This window comes from Ruditapes philippinarum, unplaced genomic scaffold (assembly GCF_026571515.1).
Source record: "Ruditapes philippinarum isolate M1 unplaced genomic scaffold, ASM2657151v2 ctg7223_1_1_1_1, whole genome shotgun sequence".
Classification (NCBI taxonomy): domain Eukaryota; kingdom Metazoa; phylum Mollusca; class Bivalvia; order Venerida; family Veneridae; genus Ruditapes; species Ruditapes philippinarum.
This window is the reverse complement of record NW_026853463.1, coordinates 14,156-32,633: the sequence shown is the minus strand read 5'-3', so window position 1 is coordinate 32,633 and position 18,478 is coordinate 14,156. Positions and strand designations below refer to the sequence as shown.

Below are 18,478 nucleotides of genomic sequence, written 5' to 3'. Positions count from 1 at the left end.
TTGCTTGATGACAAATTCTTCTTGTATTTGTGGAATCTGAAAGGAAGAAGTTGCACTTTATGTTTTTAGTGGTGAACTCGTGAATTGTTGTTTTGTCTTCATTTGAAAGTAAAGAACAATTTTCTGGAGCTTTTTTAAATACATTAGCAAAAAAATCATTGAAATATTCAGCAGCGGTGTGTGTGTCCTGTATAGGATTACCTGATATGTCAACAATAAAGTTAGTTTGAGATTTGGATGATTTACCTGAAATGTCTTTTTGATTTTTCCATAGCTTTTTAGGGTTGTAAGGATTATTATTTATTGAATTTGTATAAAATGACTTTTTTTGCATCTGTTATTAGTGATTTTGTTTTATTTCTCCAGTATTTGAAGGAATCTTCATCATTAGACCTTTTGGCATGGTCATCATAGCAATGGATATTTCTGTATTAAACCAGTCTGGTAGATTTTTATGTTTTACCCTTTTTTGTTTTAATTAGTGAATCATTATATAGGTTGACAAAATATTCAAGTGAATCATCTATGTCATCAAAAATATCAATTACAGACCATGGCTGTGCTTTTAGAGAATTGATAAAATTTTGTTCATCAAAATTTTTAACATTTCTGTATCTAATCCTATTATGTGTGGGTCCTGAGTCCTTTTGTGATGACAGTTTTCGTGTGAAGCAGACTGGATAATGGTCACTAAGGTTAATGTGGGGAACACATATTTCAACTATGTTACATGGCATATTTGTATAGACATGGTCAATGATGGAAGAAGTTTGATGGGTGATTCTGGTGGGTTTCTCAACCATCTGGGTCAAATCATATGCATTTATAGTGTTCCTCCATGTAGAATTTGAATCTAAATTACTCATGTTATAATTTAAGTCACCAGTTATGATAACCTCTTTGTTTTCTGAATATAGCCGCTCTAAAATATGTTCAAATTCCTGATTTCAGGCACAGTCTGAAGATGGAGGTCTGTAAATATATCCAAATATGAATGGCTTTTGTTTAGAACACTTTATTTCAAGCCAGATGGCTTCAAGCATGTCACTATCAAGGTCATGTCTTTGAACACTATAAATATTTACAATTTACATATACAACTAATCCTCCTCCATTACTTTGTCTGTCTCTTCGAAACATATTGTAATTATTAAGTTGAAATTCACTGTCTTCAAAATGACTATTTAAAAATGTTTCACATAATCAAAGTAGATCAATTTCTTTGTGGTAATGTAATAAAATTTTCATCTGATCATATTTTGGGTAGAGATAATGGATATTGAGATGAAAAATATTTAATCCTTGTTTATTGAAGAATGGTTGTATATTTGGATTTTCATTGATCTCAATTTCAGTCAAGTTTTCTGCATTAATTGTATGAGCAGTGTCAGAGTTAACATTGTTGCTACTTTCTGGCTGTGGAGAGTTGTTTCCTAGTATGGTGGAAGTACCCAGTAATTTTGAGGCCAGCGACTCCTTAGTTTCTGGTAACCCTGTGGAGGTTGGCCATGAAAGTGATGTTGGTGGTGCTGGCAAATCGAAAATTTACTGGTTTTTTACAATGAAGAGTCAACCAAACCAAAAATATTTCAAATCTCAAAGTTCAGGTTCCTAGTGTTCTAGAGCCTTCAGCATTAATGTGCACCTCATCATAGAAAAGACTTTGGCTAACTTTATTGTTGCTAGTGAAACCTTTATAGGTATCAATGAAGATATATCCTTTCTCTTTGCGCAATGTATTGAATAAGGAAAGTGAAACACACGAAACAAAGTGGGTCAGGTTTCTACAATTTTATTAAAGACCTACGTTTCGGCTTTTCAATAGCCTTCATTAGGGTACAGATATATCAGAATTTTTCATCTAAGGTACAGTTTTGACGGTTCTTTTTGTCACGTGATCAAATCTATTTATAGAAGTTATTGTTAGGTGGTTCTTTTGTCCGTATATAGTTATTTATATGAGTAATTAGAAAATAATAATAATAAATGTTTATAGTTCTTATGGAGTTATTGTTATTTAATTAAAAATACCATAGATCGAGTAGATCTTTATGTCCGTGTGTTTTGTGTAGAGCAAATCGTCTTTTTCATCTTGGCAAATTGTTACATCTGAGATTGTATGTGTCGGCGAGTTTTCATCGGATCTAAATGGAGAGTTCAGTAATGGTGAAAGTGGTTCTTCTACTGTCATTTCATTTATCATTTGTGGGCAATTTAGTTCCGGAGTAAACTTTTTGGCTAGCCAATTTTTTTGTCCTTGAATGATTCTAAATTTTGGTATAGTTGTTGGTTTCGTGTCTAAAGCGCATTCAAAAGGTGGTTGCCACGGTTTTACTGGTTTCGATTTCGTCTAAGTGCGTTGTTCTTTTCTCCTTTTTTGTTTGGTATCTGTTCAATTAATTGAGCTGTATGTTTGTTTCTATAATATTGTCTTTTGATAGAAGGTCTCTCTTTTTTGGAAGTATCGAGGAAATTGCTATTTTGGCACTTTTGTTTAGAGTTTTCAATGTGTCAGTCAGTTTAGTAAAATCTTCACATATGCTGGAGGGTTTATCTGCATTTGAAATATTGTTTATTCCTGCATGTACAATGATGATATCTGCTGATTCTAATGTATTTGGATGTGTTTTCTGTTCTGTAACAAGATTATTTATGTCATTAACTGTAGAACCTCGATTTGATTTGATATTTACAGACACATTATTTGTACTCATTTTTTGTCTATTGAGACCTTTTGTGACAGAGTCACCTATGATAAGGACTTTTCCTATACTCTATTGTTTCTTTTTATTTTCTTCATTTTCTGCTTCCTGATTGGTTTTAGGTTTTTGGTTTTGTGTTGGCATTGAATGATCAGTATCACTTAGTCTTGTATCTTGTTGATTTTCAGTTGTTTGGCTGTTTTTAAGATCTTTCCTAAGCAGAGACATCTCATGTTGAAGCAGACATATGTCTGTACTTGATGCCATATTTTGTGTCCTATTCTGTACGGTATTTACTGAAGTCATGAGGTTTTCAAGTGTCTCTTAAATAGAAGTTACTTCTGTCTGGAGTACATGTAGGTCATTAATTTCCTGTAGATTTTGATTTGAAGACAATTATCACGTAGTGTCTTGTTCTCTTTCTTTAATGACTGGTTGATATTTAAAAGTTTGGTCATTTCTTCTTCCAAGGTAAGAATTTTGGCATTAAGTTCATAGTTTTCAGTTATATGATTGGCCGAGACCTTATTTCTGATATCAATGTTTGCTGACTGGAGTTTTTCATTTTCGGATTTTAGATTTATTTTTTCCTGCTGATGATTTTCATGTTGTTTCTGCAGTTTTCAATTTTTCTTTTGTGGCTTCAAGTTCTTTATATGCTGATGATAGTTGTTTTGATTTTTTCTTCAGCGTATTCAATTCTTGTATTATCCTCAAAATCACACTGTCAGAGTTGCTGTGTCGCATTTTATAATGTGGAAGATCAAATCAGCAGATTTTTCAAGCATCGAATATTTTGGCAAGTATATATTACAATCAAATTCATTTGCCCCCTGTAGATCTTCATTCTTTTGCTTTGCTTTGGATTCTTCATATTTGGCCCCATTTGTTTCATTAGGAAATTCATTTTCAAGCAGGATTTGTTTTGGCAATGTTTCATTAGAATAAGATGAGGTGGATTTTGGCACTGTCTCTTCACTACTTTTTGTCATATTTCTATAGTTCATTGGTGTATTCCATTTTGACTGTCCAATTTTGTGTAGCTTTTGTACAGGTTTCTTGCCAGTTTCTTGAATAATAGTTTATTGTCTGTTGAATTCTTGGTAATCAACCTTTTGCCCACCTCTTTTCTCAGTTTTCTTAGCCTTTTTCAACTCTTTACCAAGTTTCAACATCCCACTGTTTATAGATGGACCAAAGATTGCTCTAGATACAGTACTTAAAATACCAGTTGATTTTGATTTGGTGAGGTTCTTTTGAGGTGTTAGATTAGGACTACTGATAGGAGATGGTGACAGAGGAAGTGAATGATGCTGTGTTGAGCCATTTACATTGGTGTTGAGGTTGTTGGAGCTTGAGGCAACGTGGTTTGCATTTTTTGATCGGTCGTTGCATTGTTACACTCTGACCGTTTTAAGTTACATTTAATATGCTCGAGGACAGTGTCGAGCCATACCCTGCATCCAGTTCCTTGGATCAACATTTTCATTGTTTTGTTATATACTATAATAACAACTTTCTTGTTTGATGGAGTTATTGTTGTTGTTAGCCCAGTATTGTCCTTTGTAGGTTCTAATTGATACATAGACTTTAAAATTTGAAGAATTTTTGCATGTGTTGATTGTTGAAAAAATGTAATAGAAATATTGTCACTTGTTGGGCTGACATACAGATCAAACAGATTATCAACTGTTAAGTTGTCAGACAAGTCATAGTTTGAAAATCCTACAAAATCCTCCATATCCATTGTATTATAAAACTTGCAGTTCACATACAAAATACACATCAATACATAATTGTTTCATAAATAACTAAAGGGAATATTAATTTACCTGTTACCTAGTGACCATAAAACATTTCAAAAGGTTTTCTTTTCTTCCTATACTGCCTTAGAGAAACAATGTTAATTAAACATTTATGTTATACAATTATAGACAATGTACCTGTGTTATATAATAATGATACCATACAAAATATTGGGTACTTCACACTATATTACAGCCACTGATAACAATATAATGGACCTTTAAAGACATGGCAAATCAATATGGCAATAATCTGCACTGTCAGCATTATGTTATTTATGTTATAGAAGCATGCCACAATGTTCAGGTACATGTATACCCCATGTAAAACAATCTCTGTTTACAACTAAGAAACCTTCAGAATTTTGCAGAGAATGAATCCTTTCAAATTCAGCCTAATCTAAGTTATAGACAGATACTGATTGCTGATATAGGTCAAATCTGTAAAATCAGCTTAGCATAAATATATTTCTAGGAAATGTGATACAAAATAGAACATATAAAGAAAAACAAGAATAAAACAATAACTAAGTGGCAAATTCAACCTTAATATTACAAGACTGTGACCATAATAAACATTTATATATTTTTTGCTGAATATGTTCCTGTTATCATTTTAAGGGAGACTTTGAATGTTAAGTATTGCACACTTCATTTTACAAAAAGCAAATTTCTGAAGGATATTGTTACTTGTTTCTTGCTTTTATTTTAAAAGGCTAGTGAATTTCAGAAACTTATAAAAATACACTAATTTGGGACAAGAATGGGACTGAAAAATTGTGAAATGAGGGCCCTGAATTATCTAAAAACTTTCTTACCTGAACAGTTTTTTAAAACAAGAACTTATGATGGCAATGAAATAAGAATGATCTTTTGTGACATTTCAAATGCATATGACCTTGTCTGGCATAAGGGTCTTATGAGTAAACTTTCATCTAATGGTATTCACGAAACAATACTTCAGTGGTTCTACTCATATCTTTCAAATAGACAACAACAACTTATTATTCGTAACTCTTTATCTGATTGGTGCCCTGTTGCAGCTGGCACCCTGGCCCACAAGGCCTTATCCTTGGACCTTTGCTCTTCCTGATTTATATAAATGACATTGTTTAAATTGTCAATTCAAATATAGGTCTCTTTGTATGTATGTACATGTATGTATGTATTCTAGTTAATGAGGATCCATCACTGTGAGTACTGACCCCGATAAGTCTCTTTGCTGATGACACTAGCTTATATCTAATTGTTGATACATGAAACACTACAGCATCTTAACTCAACATTGACTTACACAAATTTCATACATGGGCAACATCATGGTTAATAGGCTTTAATCCAAACACAACAGAACGTTTTATTTCTCTCATAAAAGAAATAAACTTATCCTGCTTTTAAGATTACCAATTCAAAATTTCAACCAACATCAACTTACCACCATTAAGACAAATGGCAAACATATATTTTATTGACTGTCTCAAAAGTAAGAAAATGCATTGTAATTCTAGTCACTGAAAATTTTACTTAAAACTATCTTTTTTTACTTTAATTAGACCTTTTTTGAATATAGTGACATAGTATGGGATAGTTGTACACAAGCAGAAAAACAAAGTATCAAATCTATCCTAATAGAAGCTGCAAGAATAGTCGCTTAGTGCAACTGAACTATGCAATATAGAAGAGCTGTATTATGATTTAAAAGTGAAAACTCTTCAAAAACAAAGTAAAAAACATAAACTGATAAAATTTTAAAAATGAAAAACAATCTTAACACCTTAATACCATTCTCACCTTATACCACAACAAACACAGGGCTTTTTTTCACAGGTTGGGGAAGCAGCCCAGCCCTTAATTTTGGGGAAAAATTACATGGTATATTTGCAAAAGGGGAAGAAAAAACTTGATGTAAATTCAATTTTTGGGGAAAACTGCATGATTTTAAAGAAATTTTCTTTGGGGAAGCAGCCCTATACCGGCCCCTGTTATAGAAGGTAAAAAGGCCCTGAAACAAAAACTTGATATCAACTTTGAAATACAAATGATATTCCAAACATTCATGCTAAAACTCAACTATGTAAGTATCAGTACTTATTTCTGCCTTAGAACTGTTATTAGAGATTGGAACACTCTTACACTGTGAAATCCAGCCCAATTCTTAGCAACTTCAAAGCAAACTTAATACCAATCTCAGTAAACCGCCTTTGTATTACCTCATTGGCTATACACAGGCCCAGTTAAGACAGAATCTATTATGATGTAGCTCGCTTAATCATGATCTCTTCAGCAAATCTATCTCCAATTTTGATATGCAAATTTATTCACATAATGTGCTGGTTCTTACTTGTAATGTCTAATACTGTGCATTATCCATTTAATTGTTCCTACTTTGCACCAAATGTCCCTTACCACTGTATATTGACGAATTTTATTGCCCCTTGTATGCCTCTGTGTAGACAGCATACATCAAAGACACTTGCCGACAGACCTTTTGATCATGAACAATGCTCCCTGATTGGTTAATCACCCTGTCAAATATTCTGATGACGAAATAGACATTTTTTTTTTTACACTTCATCAGCCAAAGCTTGCGTGAACTTGAGTGACCTTAGGGGTGATCAAGTTGTACACCTGTCAGATTATTCTGTAACTTATAGCATTTCTTAAAATAGCAACTTTTTTTTTTCAGTTACCGATAATCATTTTAAATATTAAGTAGTTGTATAATTTGTTTGTTTGTTTTATTTGATTAAATTTACGGTAGTAGAAATGAGTATCTGTGTGGGAAAGGGATTATGAGAAGTGCAGTAAGTAGATAACATGGACAAAAGCTATAGGGGAATGGATAAACTCAAGAATATGCGTAATTACAGGGGAATGGGTAACATGTTGCTGTTGGTACCAGTTTTGACTGGATGACTAAATAACCCAGCAGACAGTTTTGTTTTCTTATAAGTCTGGCACAGATTTCAGATGCGCCCATGGCCCTTTGCTGCCGATTTTCCTGCCCCATTCTCATTTTTTTAGCGCCAATGGCGCAAAATCGCATCCTCGGCAGATCTCTGCTATTTACATTACATATATTTACCCTTTTCACTTAACATTACTTATCAAAGTCCAGCCATTAATTTTCCAACAGAAACAATAACACTTGTATGATATTTGTGAATATTGAAGATTTATATCCTTCGATAAATATTGTATAAACGAAAAATACGGGTACTGCTTCTGTACGGGAACTGCTCACATAAGTATTGAAGATTTATATCTTATTACAGTATAAATATTGTTTGTACATGTTACATATAATTTTGTGATTAAAATACTCATTAAAAAACTTAAACAAAAATAACAAACCCTTTTTCCATTATATATTCTGAATAAAATGCCTTAAAAGTTAAACACTGTTTCTATATCACTTTATTTATCTTTCATAATTCAGAGTATAGAAACACTGCAGAAATGAAATCTTCACCTGTTCTCTTAAAAGAGATGTTTAAAATACGTTAAACCGTATAATCAAATAAATTACGTCATATTTATGTCAGTAGACAATACATTTATCCAGAATAGCTTACCATGATTTAATTTATCATAATAAAGATTTTACACTTTTCGATCCCCACCCACATAGATTCTCTATTCAGTAAATTTTCCTGGTTTCCACTTCGAGCGGATCAAATGTAAAATCTTTGGATACGTAAGAGAAATGAAAATTCCATGATAATACGAATTACAAAAATAATATCATAAGAATACCTTCGTAACATCAATTTTCTTGGAATAAAATATTTCTCAGTGGATGTAGACTTGTAATAAAGATGCGTAACTAAAATAGAACTGCAGTATAGTTGGAGTGACCTCCCTTGATAAGAGGCCCTGATTCGGGTTCATTCAAACCACGCAGCGGTTACCTACCCTGAATGTGCAAGGGTTTGGACTCTTTCTAGTTTGTTGAAGTCATAATCTTATCTGTGATTTTTCATGATTGCAACATGTGTCTTAACTTATATTATACAGTATAGTCTTAAGTCTATAATTTAGTTAATTTATATTAATCTTATAAAATGATATTTTATTTGTTAAATGGTAATTTGTTTTATGTAGATCTATGTTTATGTTCATGTAACTGTGATCTATGATGTTGCAAAAATATAACACTATCATTATGTCAGAGGAGCAGGGTATATGTTAATATGGTGGTATGTATATAGGGCTAAACAACTTAAAAACAGAGTGTAATCTTCGATAGAATGTAGAACGAATGTTTACATATATTTGATATCCAAAAGAAAATGACCTGCAAATCAAAAGAGTCATGATCAAATAGAGGAAAAGAAAGCACAAAAGTAAAAAAAAAATAATGAAAATGTTGCAGGTTCGGTGTCAGTCTTTTCATTCTTTACACTAAATATAAGGACAGTAGAACCAACTTTCTTATTTGGTTATGGTCGGACAACCTTTTAGTGACCAAGTTGATCATGACCTTGACCATTGACCTTATTACCTCAGAACCAGTAGGACTGATCTACTAGTCAAGACCAATCTCCACACTTAATTATATGCCTGTAGGCATTGGTCGGTCAAGCTTTGACAGGTCAAGGCTATGCTGACCTTTATCTTTGACATTTCTAAATCAATAGGGGTCACCTACATTAGTATAAGTCATGGCTTTTAATATTCTGTTTATATAAATTGTAATTGTACTCTAAATGTAATAGGTCTTGAATATGTTCCTCATTGATATAATGTCTCTTGAAATTCTTAAATAGAATGGTCGTATGCATGTTTTATCCGAAAAAGTTGTACATATGTGCATACGAATGAGACAAAAATAAGGTATGAATATGTATAACCAAACTTCACATATCAAAATCGACACGGGTTATCATCTACATGTAGTCATGACCAAATTCCACACCAATTCTTAGGCCAAAATCCCAAAGTGTTCTCTAGTTATTGACTGGACAATCTTTTATTTGTCAAGTCCATGAAGATATTGACCTTAGACTTATTAAACTAAAAATCAATAGGTTCATCTTCTAGTCATGGCAAACCTCCACACCGAATCATAGGGCTGTAGGTTAAGGCATTTAGTGTTCCTTTGACACCAAATCTATAGGGTTTTCTATCATGCTCTACACTAAATCTTATAGGACTGTAGGCCAAATCATTATATAGTTATTGACCAGACAATGAAGATATCACAAACGCAAGGACGTATAGAAATATGCTTCCACTTTTAAACTGGGGGCTTAATAAAGAGAAAGCCATATATATAAATAATCCAATCAAAACGCAATATTGTTGTTCTTTAGAGGGCTAACTAAACGCATTATAATCAAGTGATAAAAGTGATTTATAAGCCTTATAAATGTATGTATGAATCTGAAAAAGAGAGCATTTTTCTATAAAAATGCTTTGAAAAGTTACCCTTCCCTGAAATTGAAAAAGTGGCCAAACACCTCACACTGATTTGATTTGTTTTGTCTTCGTAATGAAGCAACCGGGGCCACTGCGTAGGAATATGACTTATTTCAAGTGTGAAGTGAATATAACTGACGATTTAGTGTTGTTATATTTATCTGGTCCTTCGGGATCATTGATGCCAGCACTATTAAGTGTTTAGAATTTAGTACCGCTCAAGCCGATGCTAGGGGGCTCGAGGGATGTTGCATATGTAATTTTGTTGTGATTAATGCTTCCGAGGGATCACTTCCAGATTTTTATAAGAAAAGGAAATATTACAAGAAGATACGGCAAAATGAAAAAAAAACAACTTTTAGGGTTATCCCTCCTTAAGGAATACAATCAAAGTGTTATTGTTCACTAATATTACAACCTCAACTGAAAGGTTAATCAAGAAATCCAAATCGACAAAGGAGCAAAAATGAATTATGAATTCTTAGTGAATAAGTAAACCAAGTTTGAAGTGAATACCTTTAAATTTTTTTGAGAAATGGACCTTTTCAAAAAGTTTAACCAAGGCAAAATGTCGAAATCGAAAAAGGAACAGATCTTTGTAACATATTTTAGGATGCGGTGAATCTGCCGGCTAGAAATAAGATGGTGAAATGCCGTGGGAGAGAGCGATCTCGGAAGGCTGTCATTGGCTCTCATTAGTCCACAAGTGCGTACCCTCGAACGCAGGCGTATTTATGAGCGATCACACATATGGACGAGATAAGTAGGTGCGTTCAGATCGCTCGATATATAGACGAGAGAGGATTTCTATGACGAATTGAATGCCATGTACACGCGCGCGCGTATAGAAGATAGTGAGCAATATCGACAAACTATAAATAATATGAGGATACAAGTCAGGGATCGCTGGGAGTGCGGTGTAATGAAATGTTGAGATAGAACGGTAATGTGCATAGGTATATATGGCGGTATGGATCACGTGAAGATTAGATAGGTCCTACTGTATGGTGGGTGATGTATAGACACTGTGGAAGTCCGCGGGAGCAAGCGCAATGATTACAACAGCCCTGTTTTTGTCCATTATTTCCGATCAGAGCTAAAACGACATAACTAATGGTCTTCCAGAGTGACCTTAAAAAACCTAGGTCCCTTTTACTGTGTTCTTCAGAGGGCATGTAAAAGAAAACCCAATGTTGTCTCTGAAACAGGACAATTACGCCAGCCACGAAACTAGTGCATTATAACGGGGGTGGAACCCCATATGTATCTCAAAAAATGAGCATCAAGTAAAAATTATATGTGAATTTCCGCTGCACCAGATGTGAAGCATAACACCAGATGTGACTGTAGAAAAAGGTCAATCGCAGGGTAAGTTTTCATCTTTTAAACATATATATAAATTTAATCCTATTTTTAAGAAAATCGAAATGTGATTCTACCTCCTGACTCTTCTCTATATTACCCATTTTTTGTTTTGGATTTCTATGCAGTTTTCATCGAGATATTCTTTCGACGTGGGTGGGGTCTGGTGTGTCCAAACATGGAATGTGAATGAAAAAAATGTCACTAAACGGACTCAAAAAAAACAGAGATTTTACGAAATCTCACTACAGACCGATGCTTAACATACAGACAAATCCTGATTTAAACATTTATTGAGATTTGGCTACAAAACAAAGGGAATCGCTGCTCAAAATTGCATTTGAGCTCCATATGTGCTGAAGAGATCAACAAGGCAAAGGCAACGTTCACAGGACGCAGCCCCTTGAGACACCCAAGCTACCACAGCAGGGCACCCTGAAGCAAATAAAGTGAATAAGAAGTTTTTACTGGACTGGAAAAAGTTCACAAATATACTTAGTTCAACCTCAATCTAATTAAATAAAAAAAGATGTTTCCATTGACGCAATCAACCTCAACCCAAATATAAACTTGTGTCGAGCGTGTAACTACATAATTATATAATATTTTAACACCGGAGCTACTGTGTAGCTACGGCATTTTCTGATTTAAAAGAGTTGGCCCATGAAAGTTCGGCTTTTCTATATGTGAAGGTTGTGATTTGCTGACTTTAATATGAGTCCGGCAAAAGAAGCGGGAGCACTTTAATTAAAGCTTCGGAAATTTCCAAAAACGCAAAATCGAAAAAAAATGTAAGTCCGACATTTTAAAGTGGAGACCATCGATATCAAATACCTATAAGGATGTGTGAATTAAAGTAAAAACAATATCAAGCATATTGACCACATCAATCGCAAATCAAATTCATCCAAGGGTAGAAGTTCATACATTTCGTACATTTTTTTTTTACCAAATACCAGTTAATACCTTCGATAAACTTGTTACATCTGCCTGGAACTACAAAGCTGAAACCTTAATCTGATTGTGACTCCGACATTGCATTGATTACAAGTATGTATTCACAAATTTCAAAATAACATAGAAACCCATATACCTGGACACATTTTAAGCTAGTTTGACAACAAGGACGCCATTACACCAAGTTTGCAACCATATTTCGCCCCCTTTAACCAAAAGTGAAACTCTTTACGCCTTCTCCCTTCGTTTCTTTGCTTGTCTCAACCAGACTTTTTCATTTGTTTTAAGTGCCGTTTGGAATGCTGAAAATATGAAATACACCAAAAAATATTTTAAGATAACATCTATCATTATATAAGACAGAATGGCACATTTTCATGATTGTGCCAATTCTTTTTCATGCATGTATATAAAAATGTGAACAATTTCCATAATTGCAGCGACATATTATTTTACATTTAATCTTATATATTTTAATAATAGATAGCAATATATATAAAAAGCATATACTAAATTATTCATTCTCATGAGAAGAAAGAACTATGTTTCCTGAAATTCACTAAATCCTAACAATAGTAAACTTCACCTAGAACTTCAAAGCATTCAGAATGAATGGACTGCGCCATCTTGATATTGAAAGTTTCACTTTTAGTTTAAATGTAAACAAAATTTATTGTAGCAGACGATAGAAAAACAGTACATTTGTGATCATTGATCATACGCAGAAAAGGTTAGTAACAAAATGGCAAATATGTTATTCCTCATCATATATTGTATCTCAAATTTAATATTTAAATGTTATTCCTGCTTGTTTTAATTACTTTTCTTTTTCGTTTTCTGTAAAAAACATAGTGCTCCCCCTTCCAATTGGCTGAGTCCATGCATGTTAATTCATCAGAAAAAGCATTGTATGGTCTATTCAAATGTTAATTGTCCTGTCCGTTATAGCCCGTTTCAAAATCAAAGCAACTAACGTAAATTGTACTACATGTAATGTGTTTTACGAATAGAATATAGAACGAAGAAAGCGAGTGTTAGAGAGAGCGACCATGGATTTGTTTTGAGTACACATTTTACAACAAGTTCATTTATTCGTTACGACAATCAATCTCTCACACGTCGGTATCATGTATGTAAGTGTCATGCCACGATTTTGCTTCCGAGAACTTTGCCAAGCTTTTATCAATAACTATTTCAAAGATAAATCTGTTACTTTGACTCCTATTTATAACCTTCATTTAGTGTTGCCCTAGAATGATATTTGGTAAGTTAAACTTGTAATAAAATTATTATGATTTATATTTCCTTAAATAACGTCATGACCCGACAATGGACTTAATCAAAAAAAAATGTTTATATGCTTTTATGTACCATTTCTTGTACATGCAATTTCAGATACAGCAGAACTTATGCACATTTTACTATTATTGGGACAATGTGGTAGGGCAAAACTCTCTAATAGTTTTAATAAAATGCGATTAAACTAAAACAAGGGCGCTACAGTACACGCGCTTTAACAGCAACGAAATTGATTACGGGCCTCACGATTACCTCCCTTGACAATCAGCTGCGGGCGTGTCCTATATTTTGTACGATATATTAACCGAAAATATATATATCAGCAAAAAGAGGGATGTAAATAGTAAATATATCCAGGCAAATTAATATATAGGCAAAGCAATGGTTTTATAGGTGTGGGTCGTTCTTTTTTTTTTTTTTCGATAAAATAATATATTAGGTATATAATTAAAATGTTTAAGTAGCATTAATATAACTTCTTCAGGTATAAATGTATCATGCTAAAAGTAAGTCGATCATGAAGTGCAAATTTCGAAATTTTAAAAAGTTTATTCTCTTAAAGTAACCAATAACAATCTTTTTGTGCATTTTTGGGATGTATATCAGTATGTAGTGGTTTATATCAAATTAATTGAGGTATTCGTGTGATTTTGGTTCTATCTTGCAGTGAAAAACATGCTTTCTTATGTTTGTAAATCCTTTTTTTCTTTATTTTTGTGGACACTCCTTCGATTCATTGAAGATTAGATGTGAGCACTGCTTAGAAAAATATATTTACATAAATGAATATATCAGTTTTTGTGAACAATTTCTTGTAGTGACGATTAATTTGAAAACGTCTGTGGCTGTTGTATGTGTATTACGTGGTAACTGGACTTCAAATATATCTTAGTTTCCATGTGGCAATTAATATGTTTTTTTCTGATTGTACTAAGCAGGTCATCAAATGCGCATTAAATGAATTCATACATGTACTTGTAATTGGATTTTTCTAACTAGACGCAATTCTTCTTGATAAATAGCAACAAGGTGTTATAGATCATTATTAATTAGACAGGAGCACATACAAATGTATGTGATATAAGTTGAGATTGCGATTTTACTTGCCATCAAGCATTTCAATGTGTTAAATATTAATTTATTTATCAATATAATTGTACAAGGCTTAGAAAATTTTGAAGTACTCGATTACGTTAAAACTCATCTTTAGTTCAAATTAAAAACTTTTATTATGTTAAATTATCATTTTCAATTGTTTCAGCTTAAGCAGGGAGATACTTTAGAGAATAAAAATTACGCATCTTTAAATAAACTGTATTTTTAACACCTGACAAATTGTAAATTTTGCCACGAGTATACGAAGTTTTGTTAACTTATATAGTTGCATAAATTCTCGGAGCTTCCAGCTACCCGCATATAAATATATTACCTAAGGTTTTCAAGATTTAAGATTTATTCAATACTGTCATGGTTAATAAGAACATGTGATATAAAATACAAAATTGTGAACATGTAACAACTGGAACACAGAAAAAATATACATAAACAGGAGAATGAGTGACAATTATATTGTACTCGTAAAATAAAATAAAAATATGGCTAGATTCTTAATAATAACTGAAATTTTTGCTTCATTATGATTAACAACACTTTCTAGGGGACTAATGATACAACATTACACTTATTATTTGCTTGTTGTAATTATTTAATTACAAAACAAAGCAAGTTTTTTTTTAATGTTATTTGTTTTTACTGTTCATAAGATCTTCTAATTTCAATGCATTTGGATACCTATAATAATACGGTTTAATAAATTTACGTCTACTATTAATAAAATGTGAACAATTAAAAATATAGTGAAATTCATAAAAGAGATAGTGAAATTCTTCACCCAGTTGGTTTGACTCACATAAAGTACATATACGTAAGTTTCTCTCTATATTAAGGAATCTAGCTTTCTCAATTTGCATTTTATGATTCATCCCAGCAAACACAAGACGTCATACTGACGTCAGATTTAAGTCAGGTTCTGACGTCGGATGACAGTCGGAAAAACGGTCGGATTTGAAAGTTTTTTTGACGTAATAATCTGACGTCAGATAGACGTCAGGATCTAACCATTATCTAACTATTTCTGACCAAAATCTAACCATTTTCCGACCAAAATCTGACCGTTATCTAACCAGTTTCTGACCATTTTCCGACCTCAATCTGACCATTTTCCAACCTAAATCTAACCAGTTTCTGATCAATTTCCGACCTCAATCTGACAATTTTCCGATCTAAATCTTAACCTTTTTCTGCCCTAGACCTGACCATTTTCTGACCTTAATCTGATCATTTCCCTAATCCTCCTTGTTTACAATGTTATAAATATTTTCTGGCCAATCCTGATTTGATCAAATGTAATGTAACTCATTCTTTTAAGTAACTTTCACTCCAATGAAATGTATAACAAAAAACTAAAAGCAAAAATATGTTTTTATGGGTTTTTTTTATTTAAGATAAAAGTTGCAATTTAAAGCTAATACATACAGTTTTAGTTAATTCTGCAAGGCTAAATACTTTTCATAAACTAAACCAAATAAAACATAAAATAAGTTTATAACAAAACAAAAAGTATTACAAAAACAATGACAATGAAACTAAGAAATCATATACAAATATTAAAGAACAAAACAATGTATGTATATTTCTATCAAAGTTTGCCTTATCAAACAAAATAATGAAAATATTATAATTTTAAGAAAAGTTAAAAGATTCGGATAATAATGTTTCAAGCAATTAATGACAGATATTCAGTATTTTAACTATATTTCTACAGCAATACTAAAACATTTAGTGGTACTTTTCATATTTTGACCTCCTTTTTATAATTGTCACTAACGTATAAATTACTTCCTTTTAGTTACTTCACAAAGTTATACACAAATATACTTTTAAACATCCACGAGAATTAGCATGAATTTGGAGGTGTGATGTCTTTAGATATATGACCTTCTCTCACCACCCCTCTTCTGTCCGGAGGATGTAACATGTTAATGTCCAATGGCGTTTGTGATGTCATTTTCACTGAAAAAAAAAAGAAATTTATGAAAATTGGAAAAATTACAATCAAAAATTTTTTCATGGTTATCTGCCCTTATGAAATTATGAAAGTTATCTTAAATTAATGAACAACTTTGCTAGCTTTTCAGAAGTGAGCTTTAACAAAAATTAAAAGTAAACATAAATACTGAAAATTTAAAAAAAACGCTTTAAAACTCCAATTTTGTATGGATTATAGTATGTAATAGAATTTACAAAATCTTACTTTCCCATGATTCATGTTTCCTTTTACATTATCACGTATTTCTGCCCCTCCAACCTTTGAGAGCATGTCAAACGCTTGAACTACCTGAAAAGAAAATTATATTCTAACTTATGTATATTCTACTTTTGAAATAGAACAGTTACGCAAGTCTTAAATTTTTCATAGTTTCAAATTAAAGAGTGTTTAGAAATTGTTGATAATAAATGTATGTTTATGTACTACGTTTTGTTAAAAAGTTTATGTTGTTTTGATTACATTTTTCCTACTAATGATTATATGAAGCCTCATTCTATATTACATAATCAATCAATTCGCTCTTTCATTTATTTCCCGTTCATTTATTAGAACTAATAAATCTGGTGTAAAACACATTAAAGTAAGTTTATTCTGATCAAAAATTGGACCGTTTGGGAAAATGCCGAAATGTCTGAAACCGAAACGTCTTGGGTTATTTAGGACCGAAACGTCTTGGTCCGAAATGCTCGAAATCGTATCAATTTATTCTCAATTCTCAGATTTTAAGTGACAAAAACATCATAGTTTAACAAGAATATGAAAACTAAGCATTCTCTTTGGTAATACAGAAAGGTACATTATAAACTCTTCACGAGCAGAGTTAAAACATGCCAAATTTGAAATGATTTTTTATCAAACATTATCGCGAATTTGTGTGACATTTTGCTTCAACTGTTCAAATAATGATAATCAAATCTAAGAATGCATGCAATTATTTTTCAAATACAAAGTAGAAATAAATTTACATAAATTGAACTGACCTTTTTGTTCAAGAAAATCTGGAATATTCACTTTATTAATGCATCCCGATTCCTGACATACGAAACGCCTACGAATTTGAATTTTCCATCCACGTGGCTGTAGATTCGAATTATAATTATGTTTTCTTTCCTTTTCCTGTCACTATGACTAAATATTAAAGAACTATAAAGAACTCGTGATTTTGATACATATAATGTACCACAAATGATAATACTGTAACGTTAAATGATTGGAACTCGTTAACAGATCTGTGGCTATAAATAGATTTCATAACAATAACACATGTAATTAACCTATATACAGCGCCACCTATATGCTTTATTAGATTGCAGCGCCGCGCACGTGGTCTTCGAAAGGAACTTGTATATATATATACACTTAATTTGTAAGCCAAATATCATTTAAAAAAAAGTTTAAATGATTACAACAGCGAATAAGGATTACCTTTCGTTAATTTTTTACCTACTGTCAGGAAACCGACCAGAACCTGACGTTAGTACGACGTCAAAAAGAAACGTCTTATAGACATCGGTTTTTGGACGTCAGATTTACGTCGTATTTTGGTCGCCGACGTCGTGACCAAAATCTAACGGTAATCTGACGTTATTTTAACGTCATGTGTTTGCTGGGATACATTTAAATTTTAACAAAGCTAAAGATAATTGCCAAGAAAGTATGTTAAAATAATCTTCGAATAAAATTCTGATTTATATAAACGGTAGATTAAACATTTGCTTAAAGACTGGACATTAAGCAATTAAGTGGACTAGGCACAGATTGATCTAACCAAGAATGTGATAACCGAAGAATCCTTAACAAAAGAAAGCTACGGTAATTGTGTT

General features: G+C 32.3%; 1 protein-coding gene and 1 long non-coding RNA gene across 2 annotated transcripts in view; both read right to left on the bottom strand.

Annotated features, from left to right (window-relative positions):
• The window catches only part of LOC132736931 (inositol hexakisphosphate kinase 1-like), a 43,172-nt gene extending 34,812 nt beyond the window's left edge, over positions 1–8,360 (bottom strand). Inside the window, exon 1 of the mRNA XM_060724144.1 lies at positions 8,264–8,360. Within this exon, the coding sequence (XP_060580127.1) occupies positions 8,264–8,274 (11 nt within the window). The 5' untranslated portion in view covers positions 8,275–8,360. The remainder of the gene's footprint in view (positions 1–8,263) is intronic.
• Positions 8,361–16,201: 7,841 nt separating this feature from the next.
• On the bottom strand, positions 16,202–18,263 carry LOC132736930 (uncharacterized). Its single transcript, XR_009626649.1, has 3 exons — positions 17,636–18,263; positions 16,860–16,943; positions 16,202–16,618 (listed from the first exon to the last, which is right to left on the bottom strand). It is a non-coding gene; the product is annotated as an uncharacterized LOC132736930 (long non-coding RNA).
• Between the last annotated feature and the right edge of the window lie 215 nt (positions 18,264–18,478).